We start from the raw sequence: 14,284 nt of genomic DNA, 5'->3' as shown, positions 1-14,284 counted from the left end.
TTCGATCTTTCTTGCAACTCGGATTTCTCATTCTATCTGCGCATCTCAAGTACCAAGCTACGTTGTGCGAGCTGTACTTATATCGAAAGCCGAATTTCCAAACGAAACATTTATCAACATGTTATACAGTGTGATCAACAATGACTGAGTCTGTTGGCAATGAAACAGTTAAAAAGTGCTGGTGTTTTTTGTCTCGTAAGTCGCGCTGACTAAATTTTTTAACTTGAGACGACATTAAAAACATTTTTGGTTATGCCGGTTCTGTTTATGCTATTACAAAAATGAACCTTTGAGGGTAAATTTTAAATTTGCCAAATTTCATTGTTACCAACAGACTCAGTCATTCTTGATCACACCGTACAAGGCTATTGAGAAAAGGACGGAGTTATAGAGCGTCATTGTTTTTTATCCGATTTGAATAAATGGAAATGAAATAAATCGATGTTAAAATCATTCATCAAATGAGAATAAAAAGTACATATTTACGTGCTGAAACGTCTTTCAAGTATATTCTACTTGTATGATGTTAAGTGTATACAAAATTATCCTATTTGACTCGTCTTTACTGAAATAATCACTCTGTCCCTAAAGTGCAGACAGTGTCAACAATTTCAATCAAAGTACAGTGCTCCCTTTCTAGATTGATTCCAGCCTTGAACCTGTCCCAAAAGAAAAAAGCACTATCAAGATATCGTGCATTGTCACAAATTCTCCTTACTTCCGTATGTTGTAACCTAGGAAACCTGTCACGCTCACTGTTGTAAAGTTTAAACTCCGATTTGAAAGGTTTTCTTTGTTTTTTATTTTGTCACTAGTTTTATTTTTATTTTTAAGTAACTGACGACATCTAATATTAAAACAGTTGCCTCAATTGAACCAAAAAACTCTTGTGGCAGAAAATTATTTTCACAATGGACATAATGGGATCAAAATACATAGATAAATACAGCGTGTCTATAAAAGGACGTATATCAAGAGTCTTGTGGAATTCGAATATGTATATCTGATTTTTGTCGCTCTGTGGCATATTGTGGTACCAAATAGAAGAACAGATTAGATTTTTATTTATACACCCGGTACTAGCAGTACGAAAGACGATACATATACAGACTGATTCACCCAACTTTCCGACCCTAACGAAAGTTAAATGCAGCCAGTAATATTCAGTAATACTATGAAATCGGGTCACTCCTGGCATTATTAACAATCACTTGACAGTTCCGTTTTGTACAATTCTGAAATCTTTTTTTTTGTTCGACACTGTCAGAATTTGAGAATTTTCTCCTGTGTGAACGGATTTTGATAAATGTCACAACTTGTCAAAACGAAACGTCAAGCTAATTTTAAAGACTTTAAGCGATTTGGAGCCTTTAAGGGGTTCGTCGAACAAAAAAACGTTGTATTCAACTCGTTCTTGTGTGGTTCTCGTGGGCCTTTAAAACGCTCGTTTCACTCGCGTTTTAAACTGGCTCACTCATGCCAAAAAAGGCTCAATTTACACTCGAACTCGTTAAATAAACTACTATTGTTAATTAAAATGTGCTGCAATGACGAAAAGATCAATATATTGACATGAGTCAATTTCTTAAATAAAAAAAAAATATGTACTGCCATTTTTAAATTTTTATAATTGCGACATTTGTCCAAACCATACAAAAGTTTAAAATAATTCATGTTTTTGGATCAAGTTATGAATGAAAAACGTATTGCTGGCTGTATTTAAATTTCGTTATAGTCGGAAAGTTATGTGAATCAGTCTGAATGTATATTTTTATTAACAAACAGCTTGTTAACCCCAGGTTTCCAAAAGAAAACACATTTTTCCTTTAATGTCTGTAGCTTTAACAACTCCTATCTAAGAATAAATAGTAAAGCTGTTTATTTATTCTAATTTGGATACTTTATCGACAACAGCTCGTAAAATTTATCATATATCGTATCACATAATAAATAAAAAATTTCCAATATCCATTCGAATATGATTGAATTTAAACCAGTATACTTCTCAAATTTGTAAATTTAAATCTATCAAGTACATAATATCAACATTAAACGTTAATATTAAATGCAGGTGTCTATAATAGCTATATGATAAAAATAAAATAGCGTCGAAGCCTAATTCATGCTATTTTACGTAAACACCTGTTATTAAAGAACTGTCACTTGCCTATCACCAACTAGTATTCAAGCATAAACTTTTTATGGCCTACACTCTACAGATGTATAATAAAAACCACGTTGTGAAAATTGTAAAGCACACACAACACAATGTTACCGTTTAGTGCATAATAAAATATTAAATAACAGTAAAAACATCTCAAGTATGAATTTAACCAAGACAATGATTGGTTTTTTATAGGTAACTGTGATGAGTTTTTTTCATCATATGGTATATTTTCTATGAATTTAACGATATTGTTTTTCGTATACGTTGTCTCGGGGTGGAAAAAAATTCCCATAAATAGGTATCGTAGAGTCATTTTGGTTTTCTTGATAAAAATGTTTATTTATACATAACCGCTTGCGTCATACTGAACAAACATTTACCGATAACTGCAAAAGCTGAAGTCTATAAGAAATGCAGTAGAACCGTTACTATCCGGTGGTAACAATTAATTGGATTAAAATAAATAAATCAAACATCAAACACCTAATTCATAACATACCGCAGTGTGTCTTTTACTACGAAAATAATCCCAACGATCATGTGGTTTTTAAACTCTCCTTTATTAAAACAAACACGATGACGAACGAAAAAATGTTATCATAATAGGGATTCATCAAAATCAAAACAATTTACATTTAAAGTGGAAGTTCTGCAATTCGAAATGGAAACTATAAATTCATTTTTGATACCATCTTTCAGATTAAGTTTAAAAATATTATATGTATTTCATTCGAGTCCACTGTCCCATGTTCCATGCGGATTAACCTAGCATTATTGTGAAAGCTCTAGAACTACCTGAAACCCGACGCATTTTTCTCGACTATAATCTTTTAAAGAATTCGAGGACATAGGTACGACGCCAGTTTACGTATTTACAACTACCCTAAAGGATATTGGCCGTTTTATTATTGTTGTTGTCGAGATGTACTCAAAATATGAACCATAATGCATGTCAGGGAACCGTCTCTCATAAAATCAGTTTCAAGTTCACCCTTTCTGAAAAATTTACGCTACCCGATACCGTTACATCTTGGTCAATACAATGTCCTTACCATATTCTTTGATAAATGTTGCAGTTTTCTCGTAGATCATTTGTTGTCGCAAGTTTAAGTATTGGCTCAGAGGAGAACTTCTGATTATAAATCACGTACATTAAAAAAAAACAATTCGGCAAAAAAAAACATACGAAATTTTGACACTGAGACTATCTGTATGAAAAATCGTTGCTCTTTTCAAAATCATGTACGGTCGGTGGATAAATAAAACTGGGACACTTAAAATTTAATCTATGTAAATCAGATCATTGAATTGTCTATATATTTGTCAGTGTCTATATAATATGTCATACCAAAGTTAACCTATTTGTGATAAAGCCGTAATTAAACGATGCAAATTTGTAAATTTTGACTTACGTGATTGTCATTTTTGTCCCAGTTTTATTTGTCCATCGACTGTACATATACAAAAAAAAAAACATGAACTAACCAAAAATTATAATTTGTTGTAGTGGACTGGGTTTTTCTTAATCGTAGAACGAAGCATTGAAATTTTGATTTGTCCGATCATTCTACAAAGTCAAACCGACAGACTTTTACTTATTTGCTGACGCTGACTAGATTAAAATGTGATCACTGAATAAAAATCCTGAACAGGATACTGTTCCCACATTGTAGGTATATTGATAAATCCTATTACCGCGCAATTATTATCAGGTGACCATTCTCATTTTACAATAAATGTGTGACGCTATACAATACTTCCTTGATCCTTGCCTTGCACAATTTTGCATCACTCATGGAGGAAATAATGGGAAACTTTATGGTCACGCGACCAACCAAAATCATGTCTCAGCTAAATTCACGGTTTTTACAACAAAGTACAGGATTAATAATCTCGTCCAGTCACCATGAAAATGTCACATTTTAAATGCATTTTTTTAAGCGTTGGTCGCTAGATTAACCTGCACCATCTTACAAGTGGAAAGTATTTGTTTCTAAAGTCGACTCAAGTTGCAAAAAACCACTTGTCATTTGCAACCTCATTTTTTCAATATTTTTAAACCAAATAAAGGCACAAAAAGGCCAGAAAATCATAGTTTGGATTGAATATTTTCCATATAAGTACAGTTTTAAAGTAATTTCAAACGACTAATGCCATAAAATTGCTGTTGCAAATCCAAATTGGTTTTTTGCAACTTGAGTCAACATTAGAAGAGTTATTTTTTTGAGAGATTTCTCCCCGTTATGACGTATCAGTGTTTCTTATCAGCCGATTATAAATAACAGATTGCAAACGACAAAAAATAAAATTTAATCAAGCGTTTATTATTGGTAAAAGAACAATGCTCAATGTTATTGGCACCAATTATTAAACATGCAACTTGGTTTGATGTGAAGAAGGCCTAATATCCGTAGGCGATGGAAATGTACTACATGAAAGACATGAAATTTTGATAGGTGTTATCATTCTGATTACGGTGTGGTTACATTTATTAGAAATGACATGACAATACTGCATTTGGAAGGTCCATTATTAATGATTAATTGGCATAATGAAACAATTCGATTCCAAGAATCGGTTATGGAACAGAAAGTTTCCCAATCCAGTGGATTGCCCAATCATGTTTTCAGCTTCTTAATGATATCTAATTAGTCTTAAAGCTCCCAAAAACCTATTTCTTGGGCCAAGTTTAAGTGTTAGCTTAGATCAGAGCTTCTAATTATAAATTTTAGAACATGTTGTGCATCTGCATGGGGAAAGTAGGTTGGATTGTTCTTTGAATAAAGGAGCGATTAACGACAAAAATTAACCCTTGACAACAACACACGAGAATGTCACTGACTTTAAGGACCCTAGATTTTGATTAATCACAACTTAATTGAACGACAAATTGCCTAATTACCCCCCGAAGCACTAGGAAAAGACTTTCATTGAAGTGTACTAACCTGCGTTTATCTTTAGGGGCTGCTTTCTGCTTTTTCTCCATAACTTGGGTGTACTTCTTAGTCACTGCTAAGGAAGGACACTAATGATAAAATTCTTTATTCAAAACACTCTCATTAAACAACACTAATAACAATTTCTGAAGAGAACATTTACTTTCTGTTTGTGACGTTCGTTCCACAACATGAACTGCATTTCCTGACAGCTATTGGAATACGCACCAACTAATGGTGGCGGGAGATTCAAAATTACGATGTTTGCGGCGACAAAACCACACAACCTGGCAGGAAGAAGCTCATACAAAGACGTGATTTATTCATTTCTCATATTTATACGCTACGTAAAAGTGGGGTAAAGGAATTTACTGTTTTACAGCACTGGACTTATCATTATTTTTATTAGGTAAGTACTACAATTCGACGATAGTCAGTATTGTCGTAGAAATTTCTGGATTAATGAATAAATATTTAACAATTAACTAATTAATATTAGCTATTTTTCTTGGTCTTTAATTTTTAACTAATGTATATAAAACAAAAGAGCAAAAGCAGAAATCTAATGATTTATAAATTATAACATGTTAGAATGTGCCGTTTGATCAATTAAACTTCATAAAATGTTGTGTTTGTTTTTAATTAAGAAATTATTTTGTAGTAAACATAAAATATTTTAATTTTGACGGCTAGAATGTGCAATAACGGATAAAACTCTGTAGGGTTCAAAAGAAAACTGCAAGAGAAAATCTGACCAAGAACAATTTCACCCCAGGATAAGTGAAATATTACTGGGTGGAAAGAACGGATTCATAGCTAGATACATTTAAAAATATTCTTTTGGACTCAAATAAAGTAAAATATTAAACAGCCCTCTCCTGCCTCCCTGGATGTGATTGTTTTAAAACAGACAACCTCTAGTTTCCCTGCGCCCTCTTGTGTTTTGTCACTTCGTCTTTTTCGAAGAAAGTCTTGAGTTCACAATCGGAATTCGTCGTTTCTTTTTGAATCTTTTGAAGGTCTTGAGTCAGTCATTTCACTTCTCTTTGATTTACTCAAAATACTCAAGACACCACTGGCTCCATTCTCTACTAAGAACTACTCGTTAGTGGTATTATTGCTTGTGTGATTCCATCACGTAGTGTTTTAGGAGGTGGTTTTGCAACAAATTGCTATAAAATGCCAATTTACTTTTTAAAACATCGCCTTAGGACCTCTTTGGGGATGTTCAAGGATGTTTTGATTTTTTTGTCTTCACCCCAACTGTAATAAATAATCGATAAGGAATCATTAATTTGAAGCTACACAACAGGAGTGATGGTTTGAAGTTAACAGCTGACAAAATTTAAACTTCGGGGGATTACCCATCAGCACGAAGAATGTAAAACGAAGATGCCACCAGTAAGTTGGTAATATGTATTTGGAAATTAACATCGTGGTCGTTTTGTTTACAATATAATTTTAGAAAACGCCCTGATGGGATGACTTTAGTACCGTGAATTAAAGGTCAACCTTTGGTTTGGGACGTTACTGTCGTAGATACACTTGCAGACAGTTACGTATTGAAAACATCTGAAGTCTCAGGTTTTGCTGCTGAAATGACTTGCAAACGCAAACAGCAAATATAGTTCAATTATTTCGTCAAACTACATATTTAAAGGTTCTAGCCTTTGAAACCTTAGTCCCTTGGTGCAAAGAAACAATCGTTTGTCATCGGAGACCGACTTATCGCGAAATCAGGGGATTCAAAATCTAGGAAATTCCTTTTTGAGAGGATTTCCCTTGCCATTCAACGTGGAAACGCTGCAAGCATTCGGGGCACTTTTCCAGATTCCCCATTATTATCGGAAATTTTTGCATTGTAAATTAAAAATGTTATATAATTATGTTTTTTGTTCGACACTGTCAGAATTTGAGAATTTTCGCCTGTGTGAACGGATTTTGATAAATTTGACAACTTGTCAAAACGAAACGTCAAGCTAATTTTAAAGATTTTTAGCGATTTGGAGCCTTTAAGGGGCTCGTCGAACAAAAAAACGTTGTATTCAACTCGTTCTTGTGTAATTTGGGCTTTTTTGGCACTCGTGGACCTTTAAAACTCTCGTTTCACTCGAGTTTTAAACTGGTCCACTCATGCCAAAAAAAGCCAAAATTACACACGAACTCGTTAAATAAATAACTATTATTAAATTTTAGAATTGATCAAAATGAAATTTTTTACTTTTTCCTAAATAATAACATACTAACTAAGTATGCATCTTAAAATCTAGCAAATAATGAATTAGTTTTTTCTAAGTATACATTAAAAACAGACAAAACTGTGGTGCCTACGATCCTTTTATATAGCATAAAAAATGTCCATTTTAATACGTTTACAACAAATAGGTACGCTTTTATTTGTAGATAGCTTGTCAAATGAATAGATTTTTTAGACAATCCAATTGTTTACACGATCATTTTCAATTAATCTTTTTTTGTTTAGCTCAACTAGTCAACTGATTAGAGCTTTTTATGAAATAAATTTTGTTTTGGTTTCACGAACTTTTGAATATTTTTTCTCTCCTACATGCTTTAAATTTACACTTGGGGTCGTAACTACAAGAATTTTTATTATAGTTTTTATTACATCAAAGATTCAATTAGAAATTTCGCTAGTCTACCACTACATTTGCTACATTTACATTGTTGCCTTAGAACAGACCATAATTGTGTTAAGACTAGTTTTATTCTCCAATTTCACAAAGTTTAGCATTAGTGAATCATCATAGCTGCTCAGTTCACTTCTCCATATAAATAGCATTATAAATAATACATTGCAAGTTCCAATAAAAAACTGAATAATCTAAAAAATGTTTCTTAAAGTGTTACATAATTTCATAGTAACATTTATGTAACAAATTGAACAAATTGTTATTAAGACAAACAGTAAAAAAGTCCTCTTAAACTAGAACCAAATCTAAATTACTTCAATTAGCTTTCTAAGAAGATTTCTTGTCTGATTTTCCTGTGCTCGTTGTTGATGCTGTTCCTGCTTCTGATGACTCCTTTTTATCTGTATCTAATGTACCAAAGTCATCATCATCAGCTAAGTCTTTATTGTACAAAGTGGGATATTTCTGCATGCAATTTTGCATTGTTTTAAATAAATCATAACAATCACTCCCTAAAACATATAACACATATATTTAGATATTTGTTTTTCTTTAGTAATAATAATGCATTACCTTTAGGTTCCGATTCTGAGTAGTGAAAACAACTAAATGCATTTCTAAATTCAACACCACAAGGTCCTGTAGCCATTCCACCCAAACATGGGCAGTTCCAATTTATATCTCCATTAGGTAATATTAATCCTGGTTGAGGATCAGGTTCTGGTAAAGTTACTGTACTTGGTATTTTATGATCTTCTGGAGTTGCGAAAATTACTATGTCTTTGCCTCCAGGGCCTAGTCGTTCGCAGTAAGACATCCTTAATCTTCAAAATCCCGACTGTCACCTTGCAAATTTAATAACAATGGGCTTGCTTTGTGAACTATGTAAGCACAACTGTCGCCTTGATATTTGCCACAGAGAGTCAAACTACTACGAATCTTTACGTAGTGATCAGCGGGAACACGTAATATAGCACGTTTGGACCTCGAATTGTACTTTAAAACGTCAATATCAACACAAGCGGTAGATTCTCCAAATAAGCGAGTTATGGCCACAACTATATTATTCTTAAAGTATTCTGGAGTTATTTCATAATCGATATTATCAAAAAACTTCCTGTAACGAAAAAAGAAACAGGTTAAGTTGCATGACTGGAGAATACTGACTGAAAATATGAAACTAAAATATACTAACAATGAAATATCTAAGTAATAATGTCTAGACATTATATTCTATAGAATTACTTGCCGTTTTGGATCTAATATTTTCTGAAATGGAGCAAATAAATTTTTCGAATGATCATAACCTAAATTTCAAAAATTCTAGAAGAAACAGATCTAAGATCTAACAGTTCTGTTAACAGTGTCAACACCCATTACTCTGGTGATGTTTTATCAGGTTGGTCACCCTGCAAATAATTGCACAGTTTCCTGTAATCCATTTTACATCTCAGCAATTATCACAACTATTTGCCGCTAGATGAGCGATTTAAAATAAAATCTGAAATTTCCATTACACTTTTTTAGAATATTTTATTAATAACTTTTTAGAACATTTTTCGGTAAGTTGTATTGTCAAGTAAATAATGCGTCTCATACCTATATCTATTTTTTTTTTATTTATTCGTTACAGAATTCTAAAATAGTCAATTAGAAACCAATATTTTAATAAAGTTAACAATTTTGAATTTTGAAAAGCAACCACATTATGTTTTGACATGTTCAACCAATAGGTGAAAATTCATTATTACTTTAAACTCGGTACAGGTTGAAAAGACACACTTGTCATTTGCAACAGCATTTTTTTCATATTTCTGAACCAAATGAAGGCACAAAGGGACCATAAAATCATAGTTAGGGTTGAATATTTTACATATGAGTACAGTTTTAAAGTAATTTCAAATTACTAATGCCATAAAAGTGCTGTTGCAAATGACAAGTGTGTCTTTGCAACCTGTACCGAGTTTACTTTACTATGGCCAACTGTATCAAAACGCTAAGCGCCCAGCGTTTTGATACAGTTGGCCATGACTTTACATTACCTTTATTATACCGGGCGAGCAACGATTACTGTTTGAGCAATAAAAATGGATTACTCCCTAGAATTCGAACTTTTAGGGAAATGACGTTTTTCATGTTGTGTGTAACTAGAATTTTCAAAAGTTATTTTGAATGCCGAAGGTTGGTTACTTTGAATTGAGAGATTAAATCCAAATAAATATGCCGCCAGTAACCAAAATTGATTGTGAAACGAAAAATCATCTATCACATAGCGAGAAATTAGTCATTTGCAACTGTTACAATTAATTTGCTGTCTTACATTTTTGGGATATCTTTTGTTTGTCACCAGAAACCACATAGCCTCCAACCTAACCAAATTTATGGCAACCTAGTAACGAATATCCCTAAATCCTAGGGAGTAATCCATTTTTGACACGAGAGTAGTGACTTTTTTGCGTCCCTGTTGGCTAAATTTGCACATAACCGAAAGTGACGTGAATTTGAGAGATCGCCGAAAATTAGGTTCTGTATGATGCGAGGCAACGGTGTATTGAAAAATGAGAAGTTTTTAAAAACAAACAGGTTAGAGCGGGGAAAAGGCATTTCATTTAAAGGTGCTGCTCCAAATGACTTTAAGTAACAATAAAAGATTACAAAAACGAAGACGTTTAAATTTGAAATTTATGTTAACTCTCAATAATGACAATGAAACAAACGGAAATCGGTACAAATCATAGTGTCGCCAGTTTCAAGTAAAATTTTTTATTGCCAACTCAAACAGTAATTGTTGCTCACGACGCGGTAGTAAATGTTACTGTTACTGTCATTATTAGTTTAGTCATGACATGCATTGCATTTAACTAATTTCAGGACATGTTCCCTGAAGACAACCAAATATTTTTTTAATGTCGTGTCAAGTTAATACATTCGATCAGTGCCAGTTACGACACAAAAAAAACACCAAAATGTTTAAATTGTTTCATTGCCAACAGACTCAGTCATTGTTGATCACCCTGTAGTACTATTGGGGACAAATTACTTTGGTCGTCAAAGTCATTTAAGTGACATAAAGTTGTAAATAAAGCATTAGGATGGTTAACCTTATCTTTTAAAAATTCCAAGGAGGAAAACTTGAAAAGGTTTCCACAAGGCAATTTGGTTCATGGACATCCCTCAGAAGCGAGGGAGACAATTTTAAATTTTTGAACGGTGGAAGGTGGCATATTTTTGACAAGAGAAAAGTCAATAATTCGAAATTGTCATCGATGTTGACTTGACGTTAATGCTTGGTTTACATAATTTTTTTTTGAAGTGACGGAAAAATGATGACCAAAGTATTTTGTCCCCAATAGTACGTATTACTCATGGTATCGTATTATGTATAGTCCTACAGAAACTCGAATTCGAAACAGGAATTCGACTTTGGTTGTAAATTTAACAACCGAAGAATAGGATTTTATCATCAAGTAATAACCTTTGTCATAAATACAACTACCACTACCTGTAACATCCCTGCCTGAAGCGAACGTTGCGGACCCCAAACTGACGAACCTCATTAGTCATTAGCATTTATCGGTAGGATTATTGCTGCAGCATAAAATTCTATTTTTCAAGTGACAAACATAAATTTACAACCAAAGCCGAATTCCACTAGAGTTTCTGTAGGACTATACTATTACTTTACTTTAAGAATTAAATGAAAATAAGTTTCCCAAAGATATCTCCATGGTATGTTTTAATTAATTTTGAAAACAAGGTCTAAAATTAAATATGACATGCTTCATTAATTCTAAAAAGGTCATGTTTTATATTTCTATTTCCTAATCGAATCAGTTTTTATATCTTTCAGAGTTATTGCAATTACACAAACTTTAATTGGATTTTTTTTTGTTTTATTACAATCGTATATGTACCTATAAAAAAAGACGATCTTATTTGACATTTTTGAAATCTGACACTTTGACAGAGTTGTTCCCAAATCCCAAAGCATGACTTATACCCTTTAATTTTGTAAAAGTACACTAAGGAGTGGACGAATAGTAATAACACCAGAAATAAATATGCACTCATATTTTTGTACGAGTATTTGCAAAAATGTTTATAGATTCGCAGCAATTGAGACTAAGATTTTTTCAGAAACTTTCGTTTCAATTTTACGATACCCACACTTTTAGTTCTAAATGAAAGATTTATAAAACAAGCATCGAAAAGTCCCTTTTCCTCGAAATTTCAAAGCACCCCCAATTTGGTGTGGAAGGTGCAGTTGTATTTTAAATGTACGGTTCTGTATAATCCTAGTTGATTAGACCACCCGCAATTTCAAAATTTTCTAAACGATCTCAACGACTCTTCTAACAGCGTACCTAATTCTAAAAGAGATTTACGGGGTTTGTTTGTCGCTCCAAACTTGTAAAACTTCAGCTGACTTCCCGGTACACTAAAAATTTAGTGTGCCCGCAGCTTAACAGGTAAATCACAAACAATTTTTATAGGGACCGTAATATTTATTAGGGTTGTAGAAGGCGAACTAAACAGGCCGGTCTCTCATTTAAATGATCAAACACAAGTTTAATATTGGTTGTTGTTTACTTTTACATTTATACCCCACCATTAAAAAAAAACAGGCTACACAGGCATGAAACAATAAAATCGTAGATTGATTCGTACGAGAAAAGTTGTTACAATAAAAGTAGGTGAAATCCATTAATATATTTTACCCTCTTACCACAGTTGAGTAAACATAAATCTTGATTTATGATAATATCTCAAAGATAGAGCAACTTCCATCACAGAACTGTCATAGTTTGCATAGTTTTCTTAATTTTATGTTTCGAATAAAAACATTTGCTGCTCCATGTAAACCATGTTGTCATGATTTCAAAACCGCAAACGATAGCAACATACGAAAATCAGATCGTTGTTAGCAATGATTTCTATTAATCATTAATTCAAAAAGCAACCAAAGGACGCTTCAGTAATTCATAAAATTTGGTTTAGTTATTCAAGGCACCTACTTAACCGCTTCACTTCTGCCATATTAGCTATAGGACGCCTGGAAGCAATTATTTTTTAACGTCTGTTTATTCTTCTTGAATTTTTTTCTAATAATTTAGGAATATTTATTATCATAAAAATTAATGAAAAATTAGTCGTCTCAATTTACCAACATTATTTTCATTAACAAGCCAATGCATTAATTTTCCCGAGAACATAATCCCATATAGGTTGCATTGATTTCTACAATTTAATGTATCAACTACATTACAGATTAAGTAGATTATGACACAAATGTTTGTATAGTGAGAGTTATAAACTAAAATAAATTCACGTTGTTTTTGCATAATGGGAATGCCATGGAAATGATGCATTTAATTTGGTAGTATTGTCTGTTGAATTATGTTATGTTTTTCTAAGTTTGAGGTTATAAATAACGTTAATGTCTATAGTGCATTGTTGTCAGTTTTACTGGTTTGCAATAGAAGAATACTCAGACATCCCAGGAAATTCGGCAACATGTTATGTTCATTTTGATTGGTCCGCATTAAAAAAATAAATTATCGCCTCCCACTATGCCAAAACAACGTGAACGGTGTTTAATTGGAATAACTGTCCTCCTAAACTATGCAACGAAAGATTCCGTTCCGTTTTGGAAATTGATCACCTTTTGAAAGTACCTACAGCTTATCTACAATTGGCATACAATTGATTTAAATTTCAGATTAACGACGATTTTCATGAAGGAAGCAATTTCTGGTGTTGCTGTCAGCGGTGGATTACTCACCATACATAGGCTGCAGCCTAGGGGCGCTAGAACAAAAGGGAGCGCCAGCGCCAGGCGACCAACGGCCAACCCAAAAAATTCAAAATATGTAACACTATGGAAAATTAATTAAAAAATAAGATACCTCCTGTGCAAAAATTACTGTTTGAGTTAGCAAAAAAAATTTTACTTGAAATTGGCAAGACTGTATTTCCGTTTGTTTCATTGTCGTTATTGACAGCTGACATGAATTTCAAATTTAAACGTCTTGGTTTTTGTAATCTTTTATTGATAATAATTGGAGTCATTTGGAGCAGCACCTTTAAATTAAATGCGTCTCCCTCGCTCTAACTTGTTTGTTTTTTAAGAACTCCTCATTTTTTCAATAAACCGTTGCTTCACATCACACATAACCTAATTTTCGGTGATCTATCAAATTCATGTCACTTCCGGTAATGCGACAAACAAGGACGCAAAAAAGTCACCATAGTTTTATTGACGCGGTACACATTTGTGTATTATCATGTTTATTATATTTTTATGTTCTGTTGTATTATATCTCATGTATGTTTCACCAGTCCTAACATTATTGGTGTTTATTTCATCGACAGCCACCGCCATTAACTGCAAATAAACTCGAAAAAATAAACATGAAAGGTTTCTCTGAAGCTGTCTGCAGTATCATGTTATAGGACGAAACAAGGATAAGTACATGATTAGAACCTAAATCTAAAAAATACCATGAGCGTTTTCCACGAACCTTAATTCA

General features: G+C 32.9%; 1 protein-coding gene and 2 long non-coding RNA genes across 3 annotated transcripts in view; all 3 read right to left on the bottom strand.

Moving 5' to 3' along the window:
* Nucleotides 1–7,291, bottom strand: part of LOC138122770 (uncharacterized) — a 186,709-nt gene extending 179,418 nt beyond the window's left edge. Inside the window, exon 1 of the long non-coding RNA XR_011156620.1 lies at nucleotides 7,194–7,291. This is a non-coding gene — a long non-coding RNA (uncharacterized lncRNA). The remainder of the gene's footprint in view (nucleotides 1–7,193) is intronic.
* A 401-nt stretch (nucleotides 7,292–7,692) lies between these two features.
* LOC138122768 (mitochondrial intermembrane space import and assembly protein 40-B) lies at nucleotides 7,693–8,716 on the bottom strand. Its single transcript, XM_069037069.1, has 2 exons — nucleotides 8,328–8,716; nucleotides 7,693–8,266 (listed from the first exon to the last, which is right to left on the bottom strand). Exons 1-2 carry the CDS (start codon nucleotides 8,569–8,571, stop codon nucleotides 8,082–8,084), a joined length of 429 nt encoding a protein of 142 aa, XP_068893170.1. The 5' UTR covers nucleotides 8,572–8,716; the 3' UTR covers nucleotides 7,693–8,081.
* An 84-nt stretch (nucleotides 8,717–8,800) lies between these two features.
* Nucleotides 8,801–9,126, bottom strand: LOC138122769 (uncharacterized). The gene is made up of 2 exons (XR_011156619.1): nucleotides 9,000–9,126; nucleotides 8,801–8,867 (listed from the first exon to the last, which is right to left on the bottom strand). It is a non-coding gene; the product is annotated as an uncharacterized lncRNA (long non-coding RNA).
* Between the last annotated feature and the right edge of the window lie 5,158 nt (nucleotides 9,127–14,284).

This window comes from Tenebrio molitor, chromosome 2, assembly GCF_963966145.1.
Source record: "Tenebrio molitor chromosome 2, icTenMoli1.1, whole genome shotgun sequence".
In the NCBI taxonomy this organism is placed as follows: Eukaryota; Metazoa; Arthropoda; class Insecta; order Coleoptera; family Tenebrionidae; genus Tenebrio; species Tenebrio molitor.
This window is presented reverse-complemented; position numbering and strand designations above follow the sequence as displayed.